This window comes from Festucalex cinctus, chromosome 8 (genome assembly GCF_051991245.1).
Source record: "Festucalex cinctus isolate MCC-2025b chromosome 8, RoL_Fcin_1.0, whole genome shotgun sequence".
NCBI classification, from domain to species: Eukaryota; Metazoa; Chordata; class Actinopteri; order Syngnathiformes; family Syngnathidae; genus Festucalex; species Festucalex cinctus.
The window spans coordinates 25,358,785-25,384,418 of NC_135418.1; the positions used below are offsets into that span (position 1 = coordinate 25,358,785).

The following is a 25,634-nucleotide window of genomic DNA, read 5'->3' on the forward strand; positions in this document are numbered from 1 at the left end:
AAACAAAAAAACAAAACACCTTACTATACATGGTCGTTAAAAAAAAAAATATATATATATATATATATATATATATATATATATATTATACATAGTCATAACAAAAAAACACCTTACTATACATGGTTGTTTAAAAAAAAACAAAAAAACAAAAACAAAACCTTACTATACATGGTCATTAAAAAAATAAAAAAATAAAAATAAAAAAATAAAATATATATATATGTGTATATATATATATATATATATATATATATATATATATTATACATAGTCATTTAAAAAAAAAACCTTACTATACATGGTTGTTTAAAAAAGAAGAAGAAAAAAAAAACCTTACTATACATAGTCGTTAAAAAACAAAAAAAAACAAAAAAAACACCTTACTATACATGGTCATTTAAAAAAAAATCTTACTATACATGGTCGTTAAAAAAACAAAAAAACAAAAAAAACACCTTACTATACATGGTCGTTTAAAAAAGAAAAAAAAACACCTTACTATACATGGTCGTTAAAAAAAAAAAAAAAAAAAAAAAAAATATATATATATATATATATATATATATATATATATATATATATAATTATACATAGTCATTAAAAAAACACCTTACTATACATGGTCATTTAAAAAAAAAAAAGTCTTACTATACATGGTCGTTAAAAAAAACCAAAAACAAAAAAAAAACCTTACTATACATGGTCGTTAAAAAAAAAAAATATTATACAGAGTCGTTGAAAAAAACCCCACCTTACTATACATGGTCGTTTAAGAAAGAAAAAAAAAACATCTTACTATACATGGTCGTTTAGAAAAGAAAAAAAACACCTTACTATACATAGTCGTTTAAAAAAAAAAAAAAAAAAAAAACCTTACTATGCATGGCCATTAAAAAAAAAAAGTCTTACTATACATGGTCGTTAAAAAAACAAAAACAAAAAAAAACCTTACTATACATGGTCATTAAAAAAAATATATATATTATACAGAGTCGTTGAAAAAAAAAAAAACCTTACTATACATGGTCGTAAAAAAAAAACAACCTTACTATACATAGTCGTTTAAAAAAAAAAAAACCTTGCCATACATGGTCATTAAAAAAAAAAAAAAGTCTTACTATACATGGTCGTTTAGAAAAGAAAAAAAAAACCTTACTATACCATGGTCGTTAAAAAAAAAAAAAAACAAAAAAAACACCTTACTATACATGGTCGTTTAAAAAAGAAAAAAAAACACCTTACTATACATGGTCGTTAAAAAAAAAAAAAAAAAAAAAAAAAAAATATATATATATATATATATATATATATATATATATATATATAATTATACATAGTCATTAAAAAAACACCTTACTATACATGGTCATTTAAAAAAAAAAAAGTCTTACTATACATGGTCGTTAAAAAAAACCAAAAACAAAAAAAAAACCTTACTATACATGGTCGTTAAAAAAAAAAAATATTATACAGAGTCGTTGAAAAAAACCCCACCTTACTATACATGGTCGTTTAAGAAAGAAAAAAAAAACATCTTACTATACATGGTCGTTTAGAAAAGAAAAAAAACACCTTACTATACATAGTCGTTTAAAAAAAAAAAAAAAAAAAAAACCTTACTATGCATGGCCATTAAAAAAAAAAAGTCTTACTATACATGGTCGTTAAAAAAACAAAAACAAAAAAAAACCTTACTATACATGGTCATTAAAAAAAATATATATATTATACAGAGTCGTTGAAAAAAAAAAAAACCTTACTATACATGGTCGTAAAAAAAAAACAACCTTACTATACATAGTCGTTTAAAAAAAAAAAAACCTTGCCATACATGGTCATTAAAAAAAAAAAAAAGTCTTACTATACATGGTCGTTTAGAAAAGAAAAAAAAAACCTTACTATACCATGGTCGTTAAAAAAAAAAAAATTATACAGAGTCGTTGAAAAACAAAACAAAAAACCTTACTATACATGGTCGTTAAAAAAAAACAACCTTACTATACATGGTCGTTTAAAAAAAAAAAGTCTTACTATACATGGTCGTTAAAAAAAACCAAAAACAAAAAAAAAACCTTACTATACATGGTCGTTAAAAAAAAAAATATTATACAGAGTCGTTGAAAAAAACCCCACCTTACTATACATGGTCGTTTAAGAAAGAAAAAAAACCCATCTTACTATACATGGTCGTTTAGAAAAGAAAAAAAACACCTTACTATACATAGTCGTTTAAAAAAAAAAACCTTACTATGCATGGCCATTAAAAAAAAAAAGTCTTACTATACATGGTCGTTTAGAAAAGAAAAAAAAACCCTTACTATACCATGGTCGTTAAAAAAAAAAAAAATTATACAGAGTCGTTGAAAAACAAAACAAAAAACCTTACTATACATGGTCGTTAAAAAAAAACAACCTTACTATACATGGTCGTTTAAAAAAAAAAAAAAAAAACTTACTATACATGGTCATTTAAAAAAAAAAAGTCTTACTATACATGGTCGTTAAAAAAAAATATATATATTATACAGAGTCGTTGAAAAAAAAAACACCTTACTATACATGGTCGTTTAAAAAAGAAAAAAAAAAAGTCTTACTATACATGGTCGTAAAAAAACAAACAAAAAACCTTACTATACATGGTCGTTTAGAAAAGAAAAAAAAACCTTACTATACATGGTCGTTAAAAAAAAAAAAATATTATACAGAGTCGTTGAAAAATTTTTTTTTTTAAATGCCTTACCATACATGGACATTTAAAATAAATAAATAAAAGAATGCCTTACTATACATGGTAATTTATTTTCTTTTTTTTTTTTTTTTTAATTAAAAGCTACTACTATTCATGATCATTTACAAAAAAATACAAAATAATCAACCTTATAGCAACTGGTTATAGCAAGGCATTTTTAAAAAGATGATGTATTTCCTACTATAGTGGTTGGAGTTTTGCTTCTATTAAGTTCCAACTAGGTTTTCCGAAATAGATTAGAAAATAAACGTTCACCAAATCGAAACCGAATTGTGTACTATGTGTATGTTTTATCAATTTATATTAACTTTTAAGCTGAACAAAGAACTCACAAAATTGTTAACGGGTGCAACCTTTATTAATTTAGTAATTAACAATTATACATTTAATAATTAATTGCACAGATTTACTCTACAAAATTTTTGAAAACAAGCAGAGGAAACTCAGAAATTAAATTTGTTTATGGACAGAGCCTGGAGGGTAATAATAATAATAATAATATCCAACAAGCCAGTAAGTATTGCAATACGTTATTTAATTGCATTTTGAAATACAACCAAGAGATGTGCAAATACAAATAGGCTCACCAATACAAACACAGTAAAAAAAACAAAAAAACCAAAACAATACAATACTATTTTCAAATTCAAATCCCTCTTATCGGTTAAAAAGGCACTCATATTGCCGTCCGACAGTTTTCTGCAATTTTTGTGTTTTTGCTTGCAACACAAATCAAAAACAAAAACGGGACTAAGCGACAACTCGTAATTTAAAAACTTGTAAGTCAAGGGTTGTATGTACAGTATGTACAGTACACTGTTGCTTTGAGATACGCATTTCATTCGTTTCTGTGACCATGTTGTTCTAGCCTACCAAAAAAATTAAATGTGGAAAAATGTATTGTACTGTAAAACATAAAGTAGTAAACATATATAGCACACATTTGCTGCCTTTCTACTGCTCCATATTCCAGTCTGGCAACTGCCAAATAAACGACACACGAAGATAAATAGCATGTAAAGAATTCAACAGTTTGTGCATCATGATTATTAATTCGTTGTGCTGCTCCTTCTGGTGTGTGTGTGTGCCTTGGCCAGCAGAGGGCAACATAATGCATGGAGCCGGTCACTGCTGCTCAGTTTTCCACAGAGGATAAAGAATATATGACTCTTGAGTATTGTTAAAGTGTCTTCATGTCTTGGTGTACGGTTTGTGTTCAAATTGCTTATAACACACTGTGTTAGCATTAAGCTAGCAGATATTCAAGGCAAATTGATGTGCTTGTTTTATAGAGATCTTTGTTTTATTTCTTGTTGGACTCTATGGGAGTGCCAATAAACAGCTTTATTGAAGAATTGAATTATCTTGAAAAACTCGTAAGTCGGCTCATTCGAATGTCAAGGCACCGCCGTCCATATTTTGTGCAAGGACGTTTCTTCATCTTGTCTCAGAAGCGGACGCAGCCGCTCGTTTCTTCGGCGTTGTCAAAGTCGATGCCTTCGCACAGGGAGCCCTGCAAAGCAAAACATTTTGTAACTGAAGGTGCAAGTTGCCACATTTGGCGTGAGTGCAAAGGTGACAGAGGCACACTTGTCACGAGATGAGTTTCATCAAAGAAGACGAGGCGAAAAGAAAGCCAGGCTACACGTCACCCAAAGTACTCACAAACACGATTTCTTTGTGAGGCTGTTTGGTTTCAAGACACAAACAGAACAGAAATGAAGAGACAAGAAGACAGACATACAAATATGAACATGCTTTTTCATGAATGCAAACATGTTCAGGTAAGTCAGAAAACTGGAATAAAATTAATAATCGTTATGGTTGTTTAAAAAAAAAAAAAGAGTAAATAAAAGCTTTACTATAAATGGCCGTTTTAACTTACTAAACATTGTTTCAAAACAAAAAAAACACCTCACTATGCACGGTCATTTACAACAACAAAAATCAGCCTTATGGTCATTAAAAAAACAAACAAAAACAAAACAAAAAACGTCTTACTATACATGGTCGTTAAAAAAAAAAAAAAAAAATTATACAGAGTCGTTTAAAAAAAACACCTTACTATACATGGTCGTTAAAATATATATATATACATATATATATAATATATATATATATATATATATATACATATATATACATATATATACATATATATATATATATATATATATATATATATATATATATATATATATACTGCGATTGGTTGGCAACCAGTCCAGGGTGTCCCCCGCCTACTGCCCAGAGCCAGCTGAGATAGGCGCCAGCAGCCCCCGCGACCCTTGTGAGGAATAAGCGGTCAAGAAAATGGATGGATGGATATATATATATATATATATATATATATATATATATATATATATATATATATATATATATATATATATATATATATTATACAGAGTCGTTTAAAAAAAACACCTTACTATACATGGTCGTTTAAAAAAGAAAAAAAAACACCTTATACATGGTCATTAAATAAAATAATAAAAAAAAACACCTGACTATACATGGTCGTTAAAAAAAAATATATATATGATACATAGTCGTTTAAAAAAAAAGACCTTACTATACATGGTCGTAAAAAAAAAAAAAAATTATACAGAGTCGTTTTAAAAAAAACACCTTACTATACATGGTCCTTTAAAAAAAAAAACAAACAAACAAAAAAAAAAACCTTACTATACATGGTCGTTAAAAAGAAAAAAAAAACCCAAAAAAAACCAACACCTTACTATACATGGTCCTTTAAAAAAGAAAAAAAACCCACCTTACTATACATGGCCGTTAAAAAATAAATAAATAAATAAATAAAATATACAGAGTCGTTTAAAAAAAAAACACCTTACCATACATGGTCGTTTAAAAAAACAAAAAAAAAACCCAAAAAAACCCACCTTACTACATGGTCGTTAAAAAGAAAAAAAAACAAAAAAACACCTTACTATACATGGTCGTTAAAAAAAAAAAAAAAAAAAAAAAACCTGACTATACATGGTCGTTAAAAAAATAAATAAAAATTATACAGAGTCGTTTAAAAAAAAACACCTTACTATACATGGTCGTTTAAAAAAGAAAAAAAACACCTTACTATACATGGTCATTAAAAAAAGAAAAAAAACACCTTACTGTACATGGTCGTTAAAAAAAGAAAAAAAACACCTTACTATACATGGTCGTTTAAAAAAGAAAAAAAACACCTTACTATACATGGTCATTAAAAAAAGAAAAAAAACACCTTACTGTACATGGTCGTTAAAAAAAAACAAAAACCCGCCTAACTATACATGGTCGTTTAAAAAACAAAAAAAAAAAACCAAAAAACCACCTTACTATACATGGTTGTTTAAAAAAGAAAAAAAACACCTTACTATACATGGTCGTTAAAAAAATATATATATATTATACATAGTCGTTTAAAAAAAACACCTGACTATACATGGTCGTTAAAAAAAATATATATATATTATACAGAGTCGTTGAAAAAAAAAACACCTTACTATACATGGTCGTTTAAAAAAACAAACAAACACCTTACTATACATGGTCGTAAAAAAAAAAAAAGAAGAAAAAAAACGGCAAAAAAAAAAAAATCTTACTATACATGGTCGTTAAAAAAAAAATAAAAAAATAAAAAATAAAACACCTTACAACATGGCTGTTTAAAAAAAAACAAAAAAAAAAACTCTTACTATACATGGCCATTTATAAAAAACAAAACAAAACATCATGGTCATTAAAAAAAAAAAAATGCCTTACGGTCATCTCATGGTCATCTTTTTAAAAATGACTTACCATACATGGACATTTAAAATAAATAAATAAAAGAACGCCTTACTATACATGGTAATTTATTTTCTTTCTTTCTTTTTTTTTTTTTATTTTAATAAAAGCTTTACTACTATTCATGATCATTTACAAAAAAATACAAAATAATCAACCTTACGCTACAGGATCTTTTTTTTTTTTTTTTTTCCCTGAAGAAGAAAAAACAGCTGACGCGGGGAATTTGAGATGGCCATTGCTGCACTGCTAATGTGAAGGATATGCGGTTTGTGTCAAATCTCTTGGCCCTCTGGGGGCCCCAAGCAATTGCCTGCCTTGCCTAATGGCAAACTACAACTCTGCTCAATAGGCGGTCCTGGGCCCCCAGCCACCTCGTTGAGGCCCCCGACATGTTCCAGCCCTTTCCAAGAAGTTGTAAAAGTTTCTAAGTTAATTGAAAAATGTTTACATTATGATGGGTCAGCAAGCATGTATACTTTATATTTCGTTCTTCTGTGTGCATCGATCGATAAGAAAGTGAGTATAACGACATGTATGTATACTCGTCTGAAATCTAAATTGCACCAGAAAGCATATTTAAAGTGTTTTACATGATGTTGACCCGTCAAAGTTAAGCATATTGATCGCCAACAAAGTTAATTTCCGTTACAGGAAGTGGTGCACTTTGTCTTTCAGAATAAAAGACTAAAAACAGGAAGTGCTATATTTACTTGACATAACTCTTCATGTACATTATCTTCTCTATAAATGTACAACAGTATTTGATTATTTTTTTTTGATTATTATTATTCATGTTTTGGGTACACTTACCAAACCATATTATTTTTTTTCTATTTTCTTAGAACACAAACAGTGAAAGATGGTGGTTTAGTTGTAGACGTGACAACTGGGATGGGAGGTGACTGGTTAGCAAGACGGCCGACGGCGGAGGCGACACTGACTTGGCTGGAGCGTCCCTCGGGCATCAAAGCCGACGGCGTGGGCGCCAGGGGCAGCCACGGCTGGTTGCCGGCGCTGTACAGCCGGGGACGCTTCACCTGGTCGTGACTGGACAAGGGCGTGTAACTATTCCGCCGGAGTAAGAGGGCCGAGTCCTTGGGGAATTGATCCTGGCAGGTGTGTGGGAGGGGGGGGGGGGGGAAACAACAAAAATATATCTGGGAGGAGGCAGAGGGTGGCACCTCAATGGACACAATCCAAATTTGTAGGCAGAAGGAAGGATGGAGGGTAATAGAATGACATCAGGATGCAAACGGCGCAATCGATGGCATCATCATCATCCATACCAAGCCGAGCGAGCGCAGCAGCATGGCCAGCCAGGAGCGCTCATAACTCAAAAGTCCTCTCGTGTTTGTGTTGACAAACCTGTTGTCTGTCTTAGTGAGGCAAGGAACACATTTGACAAAAATCCCACGGTACACCAAATTAAAAGTCACCAAAAAATAGACGGTTTTATTTACTAAACGCGCCACAACTTCCTGTTGGACTCACTTCGGAAAGCATACGGAAAAGGATAACGACTGACTTGACGGTTAGCTGACCGATCGATATTATTTTGCAAGAGGGAGCTACGCAGATGACAAATACAAAAGATTACAGATACCAGGTTGAAAGTGGCAACAAGGTCAAGAATTGCACTTATCTGTTATTTTTAACTTGGTGTGACAACTTGGACCTGTTTAGTTGAATATAAAAAGTGATCATACTCACAAGTGGCCTGTCGCGATGCGTGTTCACTGCCTCCACATTGAGATAAAACATTTCCACTTTACAGCCTAGAAAGAGCGAGAGAGAGCGAGAAAATATTTACTAAATAATAATAGGAAGTAAAAAAAATGATTTCAAAGAAGAGAAGGTCATCATTAAAGGCATACTTTACTTATTTAGCCATTTTTTGGCAGTCAAACAATATTTTGCCTATAATAAATTTGATATTTTCATTATTTTTCATGTACAATTAGTACCTTTAAAAACACGTTTTCTAACTTGCTGTCGACTGAAAATGACATCACAAGGGCTCAGGTAACCAATCACAGCTCAGCTTGTGAATGTCAAATGACCAAACCTAGAAAACAGGTGAGCTGTGATTGGTTACCTGAGCCCTTGTGATGTCATTTTCAGTCGACAGCAAGTTGCAAAATGTGTTTTTTTACGTGAAAAATAATGAAAGTATTAATTATTATTATGAAATAATTATTATAATAATTAATGATTAATAATAATTATTATTAAAAATTAATTATAGACAAAATATTAATGTTTGACTGCCCAAAATTGATAAATAAGTACAAATAAAAACAAACAAAACCACACTGAAAACTAATTAAAACTAGATAATAATTAAAAAAAAAAACTCAAAACGAAATAAAAAAATAACTAAAATGAAAAATTCCAAAACTATAATAAAAACCCTGTTGATAACCACACTGAAGTTGACAACAAGAGTGGCAACGTAAGATGGCTGCCCTTTGGCATCACCTGATCAGTTGATCGTCCATTCATGTACAATTCCGTGGTCGTGATTTAACGCTTCGCTTGACTTCTTTGACGCCAATTACTACTTTCCTATTAGCCAAGGATTTGATGCCATCTTTTGTGGGTGAATTTGTGGATAAAGACGTACGGATTAACCAGACTTCCCTGCAAACTAAATTCAATAATAATAAAAAGATGATGTCTACCGTACGCCACCGGGGTGAGTTTGAGGACGGTGTGGAGCGGACACTTCATGTAGGGCAGATCTTCTGTGGTGGGAACAAAACCAGGACATAAATCAGCATCGCAGCGCCGCATAAATAAAAATGTCACACGCACGCACGCACGCACCTGCGCTTTTGTCCAGGAAGTAGGCCAGCAGGCATCGCATGACGGCCTGGTGGCAGATGACCAGCACGTTGCCTTGCCTCTCCAGCTCCATGATGACCGGCTCCAGACGCTGGACCAGGTCCTGGTACGACTGGAGGAGCAGCAAAGGTCACCTCGCTACCGGTTTATTCGCATCACGCGTGCACGAAGCTCATCTTGTGTCCCCCCCCAAAAAATTGTATAAAAAAACAAAAGTCATTCCAAAAAAGTATCAAACAGTGCGATTGTCTACTCTCACTTTAGAAATGCGCAGGCGGTATTTTAAGACACTTTTGAACATTCTTAATTGCCACAGATGTATCACTCAAGTCCAGACATGCATTTATATTACTGAATGAATATAAACTTTATATTATTCTTTATATTATAAAGGAAAACAATAAAATAATATATGTCAATATAGAAATGCAGCCAGTGCTACAAAGAGAAAAAAAGGCACCACAATACTTGTGAAAAATCAAATTTGTGAGAATAAAATCCATTTAGTTAAAAAAACTAATATTGTTTTTAGAAGAATCCTACTTTTAATGTTTTAATAGAAATATTATTTTTTTTCATAACAAATTACATCTGTAAAGTCTTTTTTCTAAAATCTTTTTTTAAAAGAAAAATTCCATTAAAAACCCATTTATTTTTAGTACTTTTTTCTTCCTTTTTTTTTGGACAAAATTACATTTTTATTTTATCCATCCATCCATCTTCTTAATCGCTTACTCCTCACAAGGGTCACAGGGGGTGCCGGAGCCTATCCCAGCTAGTTTCGGGCAGTAGGCGGGGTACACCCTGAACTGGCTGCCAGCCAATCGCAGTATTTTATTTATTTATTTATTTATTTTTTGAAAAAGAAAGATGAAAAAGCACTTGTGTGAGTTACAACCGTGTACAATTTTTTAAATGGAAAGTAAACCCCCAAATTGTCTTTACAATAATATATTCTATGCTAGTTGTAAACACGACATTCCAATTAATAATGTGTTTATGGAACACAAAATAGGGCGGCACGGTAGTCGAGTGGTTAGCACGTCCGCTTCCCAGTTCTGAGGTCTCCGGTTCGAGTCCAGGCTCGGACCTTCCTGGGTGGAGTTTGCATGTTCTCCCCGTGCCCGCGTGGGTCTTCTCCGGGTACTCCGGTCTCCTCCCACATTCCAAAGACATGCATGGCAGGTTAATTGGGCGCTCCGAATTGTCCCTCGGTGTGCGTGTGAGTGTGTATGGTTGTTCGTCTCTGTGTGCCTTGCGATTGGCTGGCAACCAGTCCAGGGTGTCCCCCGCCTACTGCCCAGAGCCAGCTGAGATAGGCGCCAGCAGCCCCCGCGACCCTTGTGAGGAATAAGCGGTCAAGAAAATGGATGGATGGATGGAACACAAAATAATCAGCAAAAACCACCCGTTTTTTTCCCCATCTCAGTGGGCGGCCATTTTGCCACTTGCTGTCAACTGAAAACGACATCACAGTTAGACTTTGGTCATGTGACGTTCGCAAACTGAGCCGTGATTGGTCGTTGCCCGAGTCCTGAGCAACTGTGATGTCGCTTTCAGTTGAGAGCAAGGAGCAAAATGGCCGCCCCCATGAGATGGATGAAAATGGCTGGATTTTTCTGCTTCAATTCACATTCCACAAACAAAATAAATCTTTTCTTTTCAGTCTGTTGGACTTTGCAGTGTCAGAATGTTTTGTTTTCACGATGTGTCAGGTGTAGTCGGTCACCTCTCCGCCTGGGTAGCGATAGTGATATTTGTCCTGGTCCCTCAAGGCAAACTCCTCCGGGAACGCCCTCTGGATCATCTCGTAGGTCATCTCCTCGCACACGCCCTGCAATTTTAAAAAAACAAAAAAAAAAAACAGCACAAAATATATCTTTGGAATCCAATTCTCATGTTGGATTTCGTTGCAGCTGTGACATCACGCCGTCCCACCGCGTCAATTTCGTTGAGGATCTTCCACTGTTCGTAAGGGACGGCCAGCTCCTCCGCCGTCTGTATGGTGCGTCTCAGCTGGCTCGTCCACACCTTCAAATCCGACAGCTCGTGCTCCTCGATGAACTTACGAAGGGCACGGGCAAACTAAAACAAAAAAAACAAAATTGAGTCATATACATGTATATAAGGCAGTTTTATTTTGAAAATCGAAAACAATCCTTTCCTGTTTCCCACGCGACGAGAGTTCCGAATCGCCTCCGATGCGGCCCTCGACGTTGTGGTGGCTCTCGCCGTGGCGACACAGGTAGATGGAGTGCGAGTGCACGTGGATGTTCATGAGGTAGTAGACGATCTTGCTCTGGATGTAGTCTTGCACCCGGTTCACCAAGAAACGGCGGCCCACGTTCATCACTTTGATGAAAGACAGGTCCCTGCCAAGACGAGCGGCGCGGTGTCAGCCTCTAGTGGCCGGTTGCTGAATTGAAGAATGTCTTACGACCCTGGAAGGTGACTTCAGATGGAACTTTTTAGAGGGCGAGGAACCTTATTTGGTAGTTTGGTTCTAAAATAGAGGCCACATTTTCACTATAGTATATAACAAAACAATGTCATTTCCTAAAAATACTATTAAAAAATGTATTTTTTTTTTAATGTAAGTAAAATATTTTTAAATAAGTAAACAATAATAATAATAAAATACCATGAATAAGGATAATTAATTATAGTATTATGTATTCTATTTAATTATTAAAATGTACTAAAGAGGGGATTTTTTTTTTTTTAATTAAATCCATACCTCTACTGCTTATCTCTGAGAACGTTTAAAATAAATAAATAAATAAATAAATACATAAATAAATAATAAATAATATAATAAAACATTTTAAAAATAGGTACTACCATATTTAAATATTTAATAAGGAAAAATAAATTAAATTCCAAAATAATTTAAATAAAAAACAAAATAGTAAAATTGCTTGTAAGTTAAACAATAGTATTAAACAATAAAAACTACCATATTTAAATATTTAATAAAGAAAAATAAATTAATTAAATGAATAAATAATAAATAATTTAAATAAATAATAAAAACAAAATAGTAAAATTGCTTGTAAGTTAAACAATAGTATTAAACAATCAAAACTACCATATTTAAATATTTAATAAAGAAAAATAAATTAATTAAATGAATAAATAATAAATAATTTAAATAAATAATAAAAACAAAATAGTAAAATTGCTTTTAAGTTAAACAATAGTATTAAACAATCAAAACTACCATATTTAAATATTTAATAGACAAAAATTAATTAAATTAATAAATAATAATTTAAATAAATTAAAACAAAATAGTATTATTGCTTTTAAGTTAAACAATAGTATTAAACAATTAAAGCTACAATATTTAAATATTTAATAGACAAAAAATGAATGAAATTAATAAATAATTTAAATAAATTAAAACAAAATAGTATTAAACAATCAAAATTAACAAATGAATAAATAATAGAATCAATATAAATTAAAAAGAAAGTAAATTTGGATTGCATGACTTTCATTTGCATAAGTCTTACTTGTCGTAATCATCAGGATCCAACGGCTGGTAAGTCACCTTGTAGCACTCGATCCGTTTCAGGAAGTCATCCATGACTCGCTCCCGGTGCCTCTCGGGGTAGTCTGGACTGGACACCTTGACTTCCTGTTAAAGAGGAATTTGTCGGCAGGTGAACATGCGGCCTTATTCCATAATATCGCAGCGACAGCGTGTGAATATAAATAGAAGCTTTCGGACGCCTACCATGATATTGGCGGCAATGACCTCCGGGTCGTCACACACGGACTCCACGAAGAACACCTGTTGGCAAAAGGCCAAACCACCAGCGTGACTCCCAGTGAGGAAAACTGCGCTTTGTGGTATGTGCATCTTGGCCACCAGGGGGCAATATAACACACAAAGACTGCAATGTAGGCTATGTGGATTTGTAGAAGAAGAAGAGTGTTACTAAGCTGAAAAAAAGTCATTTTTCAAACAGGATAAAGAGTTTAGAATATTTCCAAATATACTTCAAGTTGTTTAAAGGTTTATAATTACACCATGCTAGTTTCATTAGCGTTCATGGCGTTTTTCATTGTTAGTTAGCATTAAGCTAATGGCCTTTCATACAAAGATGATGTGGTTTGATTAAATACACAGCGTTTTGTTTTGTGTTAACTATTTCTGAAAACTTCAACCCCAACTGTAGTTTACTGGAAGTTGAAACTGGCCTTGAACGCGTTCTCCTTCACAAACGCCTGAATGAGGTCCCGGCGTTCTCTCGTCGTGTTGGTTGCGTCGAAAACCTGACGGCAAAAACTCATGTGAGGATTCGGCAGATGTTCTTTTGATGCGGGAGAACAAATCGAATCAAATTCGAGTCGGACGGACGGACTCACAGCGATTTGACCGCCTTCGTCTGTCAGGTACACTTTCACATCTTGCAAGGCCACAAGCGCGCACTGCCTGGAAGACAAATAAAAGGAAGGTCATAAACAACTCCTAAAACGACTTTAAGTGTTACTTTGGTGCCAACTAACTATGTTGAAGCAATGCTTTGCTACTAACCTTGGCAAAAAGCCTACATGTCGTCCATATTTATTTAAAGCTTCTATGTGAGCCAGCCCGCCAGTGACAGCTGCAAGCTTTTGCTTTCATATTTGGGTCACGATTTAGCAGTGGGAAAGCCGTCTGACATGCTTTCATAACAGCGCTCACTCAAGATTTTGGTGTTCAGGAGCAGAACTTACTTCCTGATCTTCATGGCCTCCTCGTTGTCGTGGCGGAAGAAGTCGTACGACTTGTAGGCTCGGACGGCCTCACGCCGGTACACGCCCAGGTTAAACACTGCGGCGACACGGCAGACGTGACATATAGACGGCGGGCGTTTGTGCCGAGGCCTCCGGAGCTAAATTTACCCACAACACAATTATACAAGTCCTATTTTTAATCTGACATAACTACCTTTAGACTGATCAGGGGGACAATGATGCATACACATGACCAAGATTCAACATTCTACCAGCGGAGGTCCAAATTTGAATGCCGGGCCCAGCATAAACGCCTCCAAGTATTTGATATGGCCGCACATGTCGAGCATACCAGACAGAAACCACCACTGTGGTGTTCTACCTTTGGTGGGGACGCCGATCCAGTTGAGGTAGCGCGTGAGCTTCTTGGACACGTACGTCTTCCCTCGGGCCGGCAGACCGATCATCACGATCACGGTAGGGATATTTGTCATGTAGGACGCCCATGCTGCATGGGATATAAGAACAACGTGAAATTACATAATACGTATACACTAATATAGTTCCGTAGAAACAATATGAAACACACAATAAAATAGTATTTTTTAAATGAATCACGAACATTCCAAACTTTAAAATAGCAATCACATTTTCACAGAGATATTATCTTTAAATGCAATGTGTTTTTCCTGTATTATTATGCTAGGCTACTAGTTTGCAGTTTAGCTTCACGGTGGGTCAAAATATTAGAAACAGCTGAGTGAATGACGCAAGACAGCCGCAACAAGAATAAAAACAGTTAAAAACTGTCGTGATTTATTTTTATTTTTTAATACATCCACATTGCATTACAAGCAGGCATAACTAATAAATGGACTTACAGCATTTCTTCTCATTCATCCTGTCGTCTGCTTTCTTGGTGTGGGGGCGCCGGTTCGACATGAGCGGTTTCTGCACACAAATCACAAAAAAAAAATGCTGTACTATATTACTGTTGCCGTGGCAACCGACACAGAAGTGTTCGGAACACGAGAAGCGGTTCTGATGCCACATCATCGGTCCGACGACGAGGCGGGAAACTTGGCGACAAGCAGCATCTGCTGCTGACGCCATCGCATCAACAACGGATGATGTTCTTCATATTACCTCGTAATTTGAACGTCCGGAACCGGGGCCGCTCGCTGGCGCAGGGTGAGCGCAGGTCTCGGTCGCACCGTCCTTGGGTACCCAGAAGAGTCAGACCGGCTGGTGTCCTTCCAAGCCGACTGACTGGGGTGTGCGGTTACGTCACAGCGACTCCCCCACCAATAGTACCGTAAAGCTGCTAATAGACGGGGCACACGTTTTAGACAAAACGGTGTTCTCCATATACGATGTTTGAAATTATTCAGCATTCCACTTATTACTTGGGTGGACAGGGTCTTGTAATGTGTATGAAATAAAAAGGAAAAAGTCCCATAATATTTAGATGGGGAATTTTTTTTTTTTTTTAAGCTAAAGCACATCTTATCCATGGGTGCAAAAAACGATGGAAGGTAACTGTCGCAAATTGGAACACTGAACAGGTGCAATAAATAAACATCCCCAGTTGAGTTGAAACAGTTTATTTTAATAATCGTTATTAAGGCAACGGTGAGCCTCTACATCCGGTTCTATATATTAAAAATAAAAAATCCTCAGAGGAACTGTTATTGCAAGAAGTGCAAAAATGCTCAGAATATAAAATCATAAACGTGGTTGCATAATTTTTATTTCATACATTTTATTTGGAGTTCCAGTTTAAAAAAAACAAACAAAAAACTAAAGTGTTTCCCCCCCACCATTATTCACACTCCTGTTATGTTGCTTTCTTTGCTACAGCAAAAACATTCAAATGCCAGTGTGACCCAGCTGGTGCAAGTTTAACATTCAAGACATAAACCATAAAAAGACAGATGACAATTCACACCGTCCCCAAGTAGCAGCTGAATCCATGCTAGCTGCACTGAAGCCAGATGAGTGAACTCCACGTAGCATTTTATAATTCAATATACAGTACTGTATCTAAGATATTACTACAAAGTAAACAACAATGTATGTAGAAAACGTTTTATCCTTAACATTTAAAAAATAGTTTGAAAACTTTTGACGCTAACAGGTGGGTTAAAGTTTGATAATATGGGACAAATATTATTATTGTTTTTTTTTAAACATGATTATTAATATTTTACTGGCCTTATTTTGCTCACTTTACAGATTTTTCAAAAATAATTATTTCCTGTGCACTTTTTTGAGATGATTAAAACCTGCAGCTGTATTCTCTGGCTTCCTCACACATTCCCAAAACAAATGTTCGGTTCATTGAAGAATGAAGACTTACTTAATATGTGAACGCTTATTTCTCTCTCCTCAGTTAGCTGGCTCCATTTTACTCGTGACCCTTTTGAGGACAAGCTCAATATAAAATGGATGGACAGCATTATTGTACAGTATTGGTATTGCCAAGAAAGATAAATATTAATAAGGTTAAACAATCCCTCTTTGCATAGTTAAACACGCGACAGTGGTCCTCAATGGAGAAGGCAGACAGTGGTCATCTTCTATTAATACATACAATAAGTGCTGTAACCCCCTCCAAAAAAAAAATACCTTAAGATGCCCACCTATGTTAAATTACTGGCATTATGTAGCATGTGTTATACCACAGTTGACTACAGTATTTCACTTTCCCGGCTATGGTAGTCAAACACATTCAACGTGTCCAAAAGGGAAGCTCCGTGGCATGCGCCATCATGTGGCGGTCAGTAGCTTTGCACGTGTGGCTTGAGGTCGATGGGAGGAGCTTTTCCCACTTGAAAAGCCATAAAGTCCTTTTGCCGTCTTCACATTAGGGTTTGATTTTCCACAGCTGCAAAACACAAACACGATTGAAAAACTACTCAGCTCTCCAACTAACACCACAATGACCTGTTTTCTTATTTTAAAAAAGCTGTTATTGTTTGAAAGGTTCTACTGTGAGACTCACTCTGATATTGAAGCCCAGCAGGTCGCTGACCACGGCGGACACGGCCGACAAGATGACCACCCTGGTGATGTTGTAGATGAGCGGGTTGACGGTCAGGCCGAGAAGGCGGAACGGCGTGTCCAGCTCCTGGCGGGAGGTCGGGCGTTAATAACAACAACTCACAAATCAAAAGTGCTCTCGTGTGCAAATGCGCTCTCGCCTTCATCAGTTTGGTAGCCAGTTTCAAGACGTTGTTCACGATGTTGAGCTCCTCTTTCTTGTTGGGTTTTTTCTCGATCTTCAGATACAGATTGATCTGAAAAGGCACACAGCTGGTCACATACACTCACCTGCCACAACATTAGGTACACCTGCACAATTATATAAGATCCAAAACAATTGTGAAGAAAAAAAGGTCGTAACAGTTAAATAGTCTTATTTTATTAATGAACAAGATGTACTATTATGGGGTTTATTAAAGCCATATTTTTCTTGATGGTAGATTTGACAGTTTCTGGGTTCCGACCTGTTCAGTGAGGAGCACCGAGGAGTTGCTGTACTTGCAGTTGGTCTCGGATCCCAGCGTGGCGAGCCGAAGCAGGAAGAGGATGAGCGATGAGGCCCACAGCATCAGCTCCCAGTTGGTTAGCGAGTCCAGGAAGGTTTTGTGGCTCTGCAGAAGCTAAAAAAACAAAACAAGACAAAACACATTAATAAATTATTTGTCACGTGACAGGTTGAGGTCGGTTGTAATGCGATGCATTTTTCAGTAGTTTCAATGTAACACTCTTTATTTTTACTTTTTTTTTTATTAAAGCATTTTTATTTGTAGGAATAATTGTAAATATGTTATCATACATTTGCTGCTCCACACTCACAATCACATATCCTAGCTATATGTTATCTTAACAAAAGATGACTCAAGAAGCACAAGAACCAGAACATCTAACACAGCAGAATGGTTAGAGCCAGTCTGCTGAGGTTGCCTGTTTTCTGTTAAGAAATGATTACAAACTTGACCACACATGTACTCAGAAATCTTCCACTAACATGCACGGCACATAGATAAACAAGTACACTATTTCAACGACTATGTTTAGCATTTGCATTATTAGAGTTGTAACTAGGGCCGTGGAAACCAAATAAAAAGAGAGGGTGAGGAGGGGATTTTTTTTAAGAGAGTGCAGTAGTGAATTGTATCAGTCAGTACCGCTCCTCTCTCCTCGCGAGCTTTGAACTGAGTGTCTTCTCTCACTTTTGTTGTGTTTAATAAATGTCAAAACTGACATTATTAAAAAGAAATGGCCGCAACAAAACCACATGCGTTTGTGAATTACGTATGCGGGTTGTCTACAGCCAAACTGTACTCAAAGAAAAGTAGTGAGCATACTCGACCCACCTCCTGTCAACATTTACCTGCGCGCAGATGATGAATGAGATGGAGAGGGCGAGGAGGAAGATGGTGGACACGATGACGTCGACGGAGCGCTGCGGCCCTCGCCTCTGCGACGAACGATTGAGGAGATGGACGCGGTAAGACAAACGAGCAAGCGGCTGTGACGGCGTCAGAGGTTTGAGAGATACGCACCCTGAGGAAGGAGCGCAGGGACAGCCACATCTTGATGTTCTGCACCTTCTTCAGCCGGAAGTGAGGGATCTCAGACTTCTTGGCCTTGCGGGCCGACGTCAGGTGGCTGAAGTGTTTGGCGAATAAAAGTCTCTGTAGAGAAATCGTGTAGAGTCAAAAGATAGAACAGTTTGTGTTTGCATGGAGTGAACTTGACAGTATTAGAAAAGCGTTGATATGGTTATAATTTTTTTTTAGTCTTTATGTTAAATTAATAGCAATCTGGGAAGGACTCTTTGAGACATTTTGAGCTGCATTTGCTGCAACCTGACGTTGACCAATAGGCAATATTCTTAAAGTCAAAAATATTGCGTTTGTGCATTATGAACTGATCAGCAAAAACTACCTGTTTTTATTCATCTCACGGGCAGCCATTTTGCCACTTGGTGTCGACTGAAAACGACATCGCAGTGCTCAGGTAATGACTGTCAAGGTTCGCCTGTTTTCTGGATTTGGTCATGTGACGTTCACAAAATGTTCTTAAAATGTATATTTGATATTATTACAATCCATTGTAACGGACGCTGTTTGGTTCAAATATAGTGTACTAAAATAAAAAAATAAACTGTACTAACATGATTCAATTAAAATCTATTGCAGATAACTGGTAAATAAAAATGCTTTCTAAATAAATGTTTAAAAACAAAACAGTTTTTAATCAAATGCAAGTGTTTTGAAATTAAATGAACTGTACTGCAGTATAGTTCATATACCACTAGAGGGTGCCCTCACACCACTAGTAGTACATACTGTATACCCCACTAAGAATCACTGGCATCCATGACATTCAATATCTCCTTTAGACTTTTTTATTTAATTAATAATAAAAAACAAAAAAACAATATAGTTTAAAGTGATATTTGCCTGCCAATCATTTAAACAACACTGCCAGAGATAAACAGTGTTGAGTTGAATGAGTGATCAATAATCAATATTGCTGCCACAAATACGGGGCATCACAATCAAATTTTACATATGACACCATGGAGGCATCAAAGAAATACTCTGCAAAAAAAAAAAAAGACCTCCTTGGTGGAGGTCACAATCAACCATCGCTACTCGCCTGCTTGTAGGTCCTCTCGGCCACGCACATCATGAAGAAGAAGAGCCCCGTGAGGCAAAGCCTGAGCACGGTGGTGACGAAGAAGAAGGCGTAGGCGTGAACGCTGGCCGGGCTAAAGGCGATCTCCAGGAGCTCGGCCGCCGACGGCGAGCTGAGGCTGGACACGTCCAGCCTCTGCGCCAGGCGGAAGGCGAACGGCAGGAGCGCCAGCGTGGCCGTCACCAGCCCGCCAAACACCAGGTAGCCGACGCCTTGCTCAGCAAGCTTCACCTGGAGGAGAAGATCTGAGTCATTTTATAAATCCATCCATCCATCCATCCATCCATCCATCCATCCATTTTCTTAGCCGCTTTTCAATCTACTAATGCCTCTTCACTGTGCTATATTTATTTTAACAACTTATGTCGTGTTTGTTAATTCCAGGCTCTTAATTATTTTTTTCTATGCATATTTTGAGAGCCATATTTTCTAATTTAATTTTGGAATTAATTAAAAGCAACCTTGTTTGCATGCATCAACTGGATGTCGTTTTATAAGGAAATAGAGGCGTGGTTTATGCAGGCTGCAGATAATTACATTGAGATCTGATTCACGAAAATATTTCTGGTGGTGAGAAGAAAATTGGCTGGTGTGCATGTGTCCAAACACTCTTGTTGCAATCAAGGGATCCAATTTCACTAATTTGTTCCAAAAATTATTATGTACAGTAGTCCCATGATGACCACTTGTGGTTTGACGGTTGTGGTTTTTATTTCAAATGGTTTCAATATTTTAAATTATTTTGATTTTTAATTATCAGGAATTTTTCAAGATTTTTTAGGGTTATTATTTAAAAATATATATATATATATATATTTTTAAAAATGTTTACATTATTTTTATTTTTAATTGTCAGGGTTCATAAGATTTTTTGGGGTAATACTTTTTTTTAATATTATATATTTTCATACTTTTATTTATTTTTATATATTTTTTTTAAATATTATATATTTTAGCCACTACAAATTGATATTATATATTGTTTCCCATTGCATTTCAGTCGGCGCTAATTCTACTGGGATTTCCGCGATTTGAGGGTCGGTTACCCCCTGTGAATAGCGGGTGTCCACTGTGCATAATGCATCTTTGTTCATCTATTTATGACAGCAATGTATAGTGACAGGCAGAACAGCAAAATGCTCTTCCACTACCATCACACATACCGTAAGTATGAATTCAGAATACGTATACATTTTGTGACATTTTTGTTTGATGGTGTGCTGTCAGATTCTTCATAAAGTACGTGCCTTGGCTCAATAAAGAACATCAACATTGAATTACTTCATCATATCACATTCGTTTCTGCAGGGTCGAAGTCAAGAAAGTGGAAGCTACTGTACCCGAGTGAGGATGATCCCGCTGATCTCCAGCACGGACATGTCCACTTTCTTACACTCGCCCTGCTCCCATATGATGGCGCTGACACGGTCCCTGGAAGGATGGCACGCTTGGAGCCAGGAAAGCTGGTGCTGACGACGTGTAATGTCGAGTTACTATCATAATTCACAAGTGGCCGAGTCCGTCGCATTGGTCTCACCCCGGCGATGCCTTGCTGCAGGCTCTCGTCGTCGCTGCTCAACGTGGTGGTCTGCTGCAGCGCGAGGCCGCCCGCGAACCTCCCGTTGTCCTCGCTGTCGCTGCTCCCCGTGGAGGCGGAGTCGGGGTCCTGAAGGAGCTCCTCCCACATGGTGTCGTCGGTGTCGGAGGCCGGCCGGGAGCCGACGCTGGGCCGCAGGCGTTCCACTTCCCGGGGCTTGACGTTGAAGGGCCCGGCTGCTTCCTGTTGTTGCACAAAGCACGGTTAGGCGAGGTTAACGCAGCCGATCACAGATGGGCAAAAATCCACCCTGTCGAGTCGCCAGCCAATCACAAGGCACATACAACCAACCATTCAAATGCACACTTTGAGTCTTCAATGGAAAACCCCCTGAAAAAATTACAAAGATGTTTTTTTTTCTACAGTGAAAGCTTCAATTATGAAAAGAAAAAAACAACAAAAAAAAACCTTCATGAGTGGAGGACAAGAAGGTTCACCTGAGGCCTGCCTGCATTTTTGCTGCTGGATTTTCGAGAGCGCACAGAAGATGGCGGTGCAGATGGCGGCCACTGGCCGGCGGGAATCACATCCACCGGTTGCTCCTCTTCCTCACTCGAGAGCTCGTCCGACGCTCCGAAGCCAGATTTTCTTTTGCTCTGTGACCATATGGCAAAAAACAAAAACATAATGAGCAGTTTCTCAGTGGAAAGCACTGAAAAATGTAGAAAAATTTGCATTATATTTTCTCATTTCAAAACCCTTTTCACCATTGGAAATAATATATATATATTTTTTTTTTTGCAGTTATTATTTTTTTTTGGGGGGGGGGGGGGGGGGGGGGGGCTGGAATATGGAAACCCATTCCCACCAGTTTAAAAAAAAAAAAAAAAAAAAAAAAAAAAAAAGTTTTTGAATGAAATTGTCAGAGGCCCATTTCCGCCAGTGGGGGAATATATTATTGTGATGTTTTGGTTTTTTTTTTTTACACCGTCAGAAACCGCTAGTGATTTTTTTTTTAAGCATTGCCAGAATCCGTCAGTAAAATTCTATTTATTTATTTTTAAAGAATTTATTTTTTTTTTTTAAATAGGGATACTTGACTCATTGAACAATTCTCAGCAGTGAAAAGTTCATATTTTGTCCAGAATGAATTTGATAACTTCCTTATTTGTCATGTACAATTAATACCTTTAAGAAGTAATTTTTCTACTTGCTGTCAACTGCTGATGACATCACCTGTGCTGAAGAAGTAGGTAACAGCCAATCATGGCTCACCTGTTTTCTGGGTTTGAGCCATGATTGGTCTTTTCCCCCCACTGGCGGATGCTTAAAAAAATAAAACAAATTCCCACTGGCAGATTCTGCTGGTGTTAATAAATAAATAAATAAATAAATAAATAAATAATAATAATAATAACAATCCCCACTGGTGGAAACGGTGGGCAAGTGACAGTAAAAAAAAAAAAAAAAAAAAAAATTCTGAACTTCAAGAAGTTGACTTTGAAGGTTCCACTACATTTGACAAATGGCGTGTACACTTTTAGTAAACATCTGCAACACATCTGGTGTCTTTAACCCTTTCTATCCACTGAGTTTGACCGTCGGCGGTACTGTATACCATTCTCTTCTGTCGCTGGACTTCCTCAAACGGCGATGAGAGTTGCAGTTCCTTGTCCTCGCTCTCATTCTTCTCCTCCAATTTCTTCTGGCTCCTTCCCTTCCTGGGCCTGGCCGAGGTAGGAGAGCAACTGGCTGCTTTTACTGCACACAACTCAAAAAGTGCTTGGAGTTTCCCACCTCCTCCTGCGGGCCGGACTGCTGCCGTTGTTGCCGTTACCGGCGGCTGGACCGCCCGACGGGTAGCGGCTGCACTCGGTGGACACGATCTGGCAGTGCACGGTACCCAGCAGCAGCATAAGGCACAAGGGCCCGAACGCCTCGCTGGCGCTTGCCCCAGGGACCTCCACATAGAGTACCACGGCAGCCACTACAAATGGAGAGTAAAATGGTCTCGTGGGTAAAGGGCATAATTATAACAAAGTCGAGGTCTTCCTGTGGTGCTCAGGTGTGTGGTTTGATTACTGTAAATAAACTCAGTGGACGCAACATTAGGCACACTTGCACAATCTAATGAGAGCCAAAACAAACGCCGTAGCAATCGTTCTGCTTGATTTTTGTAATCCTGCCTTTATGATGATTAAAATGCAAACACTTCCGGCCCATTATGTAAGTTTGCCAAATTTCAGTGGGACCAATTCTTCAAAAAAAAAAGACAAGTACTTGCTTCAAATTGGTTATTGCCAGTGCTAGTTGAAGTTTATTGTAAAATCAAACAAAAAAAAGATAAGTTCAAGTTGTGTATTTAAACAAACAACATAACTTGTATTTGCACCTGTGACCTTCTACATGTATGTATGCATATATGTATTCTGCGATACTGCCCCCTGGTGGTCAGGTACAAAGAACAGCAGAAGGTGCATCTTAAAAGACCAAAATCATAATGCACAGTTTAATTCCTTACATTCTATCAAATATAATATTATAGAGGGCTTCTTTATTAAAAAGCATGCTACACCTTTTTTTTTTTGTTGGTGTTTCACAGGCAGCTAGAATAGATTCACACAACATGATACAAAAGCCATTGGCCCACTTTCAATACAGAGGCTTGGAGAGCGCTGTTTCGATGTACAGACTGCTGCCTGCTGTCACTATCACTCTGAAAATACCAGTGCTGAATACATGCTATTTTTTACAGTGAATGAAACTTTGTGGTACTTTTCTAGTAGCAGTATACTGTACTTTACTGTGCACCCTACCAACAAACCTAATCTGTTGTATGTATGGGTAGGTCGTAGCCAACCTTGCATAAAGTAGAGCAGCAGAATGCATGAGGAGATGGACTTGGAGGTGACCTGGATCCACCACGGGAAGAAGAAGGGGAAGAGCAGCACGCGGACCAAACCCTTTCGAGTCAACGCAGTCCAGGGACTTTGCGGTTTGGCTTTGCTGAACGTGGACCCTGCAAGAGGCAAAGCCAAATGATGGCTCTGAATGTAATCATTTGGCATCTTGGGCTCTAACCTCGGACTAAGTCGACGTCGATGAGGTCTGACTTGATGTGGCCGGTCTTTCTGGGTTTACTGTCCAAATCCTAGTGAAGAGACGACTTCGATTTAGGAACACATAACAATCTCCTCCTACACGTTTTTCCCCCCTTATCTTACATTTAAATCTGTCTGCTCCAAAGACTTCTCCCAGACTTGTTGATCGTAGGCCCCAATCTGTGGCATCAACAACATTTTAATTAACTAAAGAAAATAATCAATTAATTTCTTACCTTTACCATGGCCATTGTACGCTCCCAGGCGATAAACACCCACATATATATATACACTTGCCCACCTTCTCTTGATACCAGGATATTCTGGCCATTGTGTTTTGTTGCTGGAAGCACTGTCTGATCCACAGTCAGCTCATTTCACAGAGAACACAGGCGAGCTGTGGGCAGGAAAACACCACTAAACAAACAGGAGGGGTGACGATGAACTCACTCAACTTGACAGAGAAGCGTTTGATCAAGCATTATGGCAGGATATTGGGTTATAGATTATTCAACTAGGCAACAGGTAACCCGGAAGACATTTTAATACTGGTGCCGTATCGGCTAGCAAGAAAAGTAGCCAAAGTTACCTGATAGGAACGGCAGAGTTGGCACATTTTGGAAGACGCTACGTCATCATTACAGGATAGATTGTTGCTACTGTTTGGTGTTTAATTGCTATTCAGACAGTTTATAATCCATCCTTCCAGTGCTCTAGAGTTGTACTGAGGCGTATTCGGAGTTGCCTTTAACATCCTCGACGTGAACGTTGACCAAACGAATGTCATTAGAAAAAGTATACATTTGACAAAGTAGCCATAATTGAGTTTATTTGAGGGTTTCCGTCGCGCCCTTTTGTTTTTACAATAGGCTAATCTTCCGCTCTCTGTTTCCGGGTTTGTTGTGTATGGTATTTTGCTTATCCCTGAAGTTTGCTTGTCAGGCACAATTGTCGCTCGACCAAGCTGCACCTGAGAGCCGCAGTGAATACGTCGTCGATTAATAACTTTCGATGCCTAACTAGAATAACTTACCAAACCAAATATATTTTGTTGCATAATTGAACACATTTAGTGGAATCACGCAGCGTGTGAGGCGGTATTGCCTGTAAGACAAAATAAAGGACATAAAAATAGATTTTCAACTTTAGGTTAATTATTATGACCAATCAG

General features: G+C 36.9%; 2 protein-coding genes across 6 annotated transcripts; both read right to left on the bottom strand.

Annotated features, from left to right (window-relative positions):
• Window positions 1–3,267: 3,267 nt before the first annotated feature.
• LOC144024041 (6-phosphofructo-2-kinase/fructose-2,6-bisphosphatase 2-like) lies at window positions 3,268–15,427 on the bottom strand. 3 transcript variants are annotated; one of them, XM_077530070.1, is made up of 16 exons: window positions 15,260–15,427; window positions 14,995–15,064; window positions 14,496–14,621; window positions 14,114–14,210; window positions 13,763–13,829; window positions 13,595–13,669; window positions 13,128–13,184; window positions 12,904–13,028; window positions 11,553–11,760; window positions 11,327–11,473; window positions 11,118–11,222; window positions 9,371–9,500; window positions 9,226–9,288; window positions 8,255–8,319; window positions 7,486–7,653; window positions 3,268–4,265 (listed from the first exon to the last, which is right to left on the bottom strand). In XM_077530070.1, exons 2-16 carry the CDS (start codon window positions 15,053–15,055, stop codon window positions 4,200–4,202), a joined length of 1,560 nt encoding a protein of 519 aa, XP_077386196.1. In that variant the 5' UTR covers window positions 15,056–15,064; window positions 15,260–15,427; the 3' UTR covers window positions 3,268–4,199. The 3 variants fall into 3 exon arrangements, with proteins under 3 accessions (XP_077386196.1, XP_077386197.1, XP_077386198.1); XM_077530071.1 differs by lacking the exon at window positions 7,486–7,653; XM_077530072.1 differs by lacking the exon at window positions 3,268–4,265 and having other exon boundaries at window positions 6,567–7,653; window positions 15,260–15,341.
• Window positions 15,428–15,701: 274 nt separating this feature from the next.
• phtf1 (putative homeodomain transcription factor 1) lies at window positions 15,702–25,376 on the bottom strand. 3 transcript variants are annotated; one of them, XM_077530218.1, is made up of 17 exons: window positions 25,053–25,376; window positions 24,765–24,860; window positions 24,587–24,643; window positions 24,444–24,513; window positions 24,223–24,381; window positions 23,160–23,349; window positions 22,981–23,089; window positions 21,860–22,018; window positions 21,363–21,605; window positions 21,166–21,294; window positions 19,787–20,056; window positions 18,685–18,816; window positions 18,513–18,599; window positions 17,623–17,778; window positions 17,317–17,412; window positions 17,118–17,243; window positions 15,702–17,000 (listed from the first exon to the last, which is right to left on the bottom strand). In XM_077530218.1, the coding sequence occupies exons 2-17, from the start codon at window positions 24,792–24,794 to the stop codon at window positions 16,980–16,982; spliced, it is 2,034 nt and encodes a 677-aa protein (XP_077386344.1). In that variant the 5' UTR covers window positions 24,795–24,860; window positions 25,053–25,376; the 3' UTR covers window positions 15,702–16,979. The 3 variants fall into 3 exon arrangements, with proteins under 3 accessions (XP_077386344.1, XP_077386343.1, XP_077386345.1); XM_077530217.1 differs by having other exon boundaries at window positions 24,700–24,860; XM_077530219.1 differs by lacking the exon at window positions 18,513–18,599 and having other exon boundaries at window positions 24,700–24,860.
• Between the last annotated feature and the right edge of the window lie 258 nt (window positions 25,377–25,634).

What these genes read in the sequence shown, in the direction of transcription:
- LOC144024041 (XM_077530072.1), bottom strand. Translation starts at nt 15,055, where the DNA reads ATGTCGAACCGGCGCCCCCACACCAAGAAAGCAGACGACAGGATGAAT. An exon ending in CTTCCTGGACAAAAGCGCAG is followed by an intron (nt 9,289 to 9,370) that starts GTGCGTGCGTGC and finishes TTCCCACCACAG; the next exon opens with AAGATCTGCCCTACATGAAG. An exon ending in ACTCACCCCGGTGGCGTACG is followed by an intron (nt 8,320 to 9,225) that starts GTAGACATCATC and finishes CGCTCTTTCTAG; the next exon opens with GCTGTAAAGTGGAAATGTTT.
- phtf1 (XM_077530217.1), bottom strand. Translation starts at nt 24,744, where the DNA reads ATGTGGGTGTTTATCGCCTGGGAGCGTACAATGGCCATGGTAAAG. An exon ending in GCTGCTCTACTTTATGCAAG is followed by an intron (nt 23,350 to 24,222) that starts GTTGGCTACGAC and finishes CTCCATTTGTAG; the next exon opens with TGGCTGCCGTGGTACTCTAT. An exon ending in AAAATGCAGGCAGGCCTCAG is followed by an intron (nt 21,606 to 21,859) that starts GTGAACCTTCTT and finishes GTGCAACAACAG; the next exon opens with GAAGCAGCCGGGCCCTTCAA.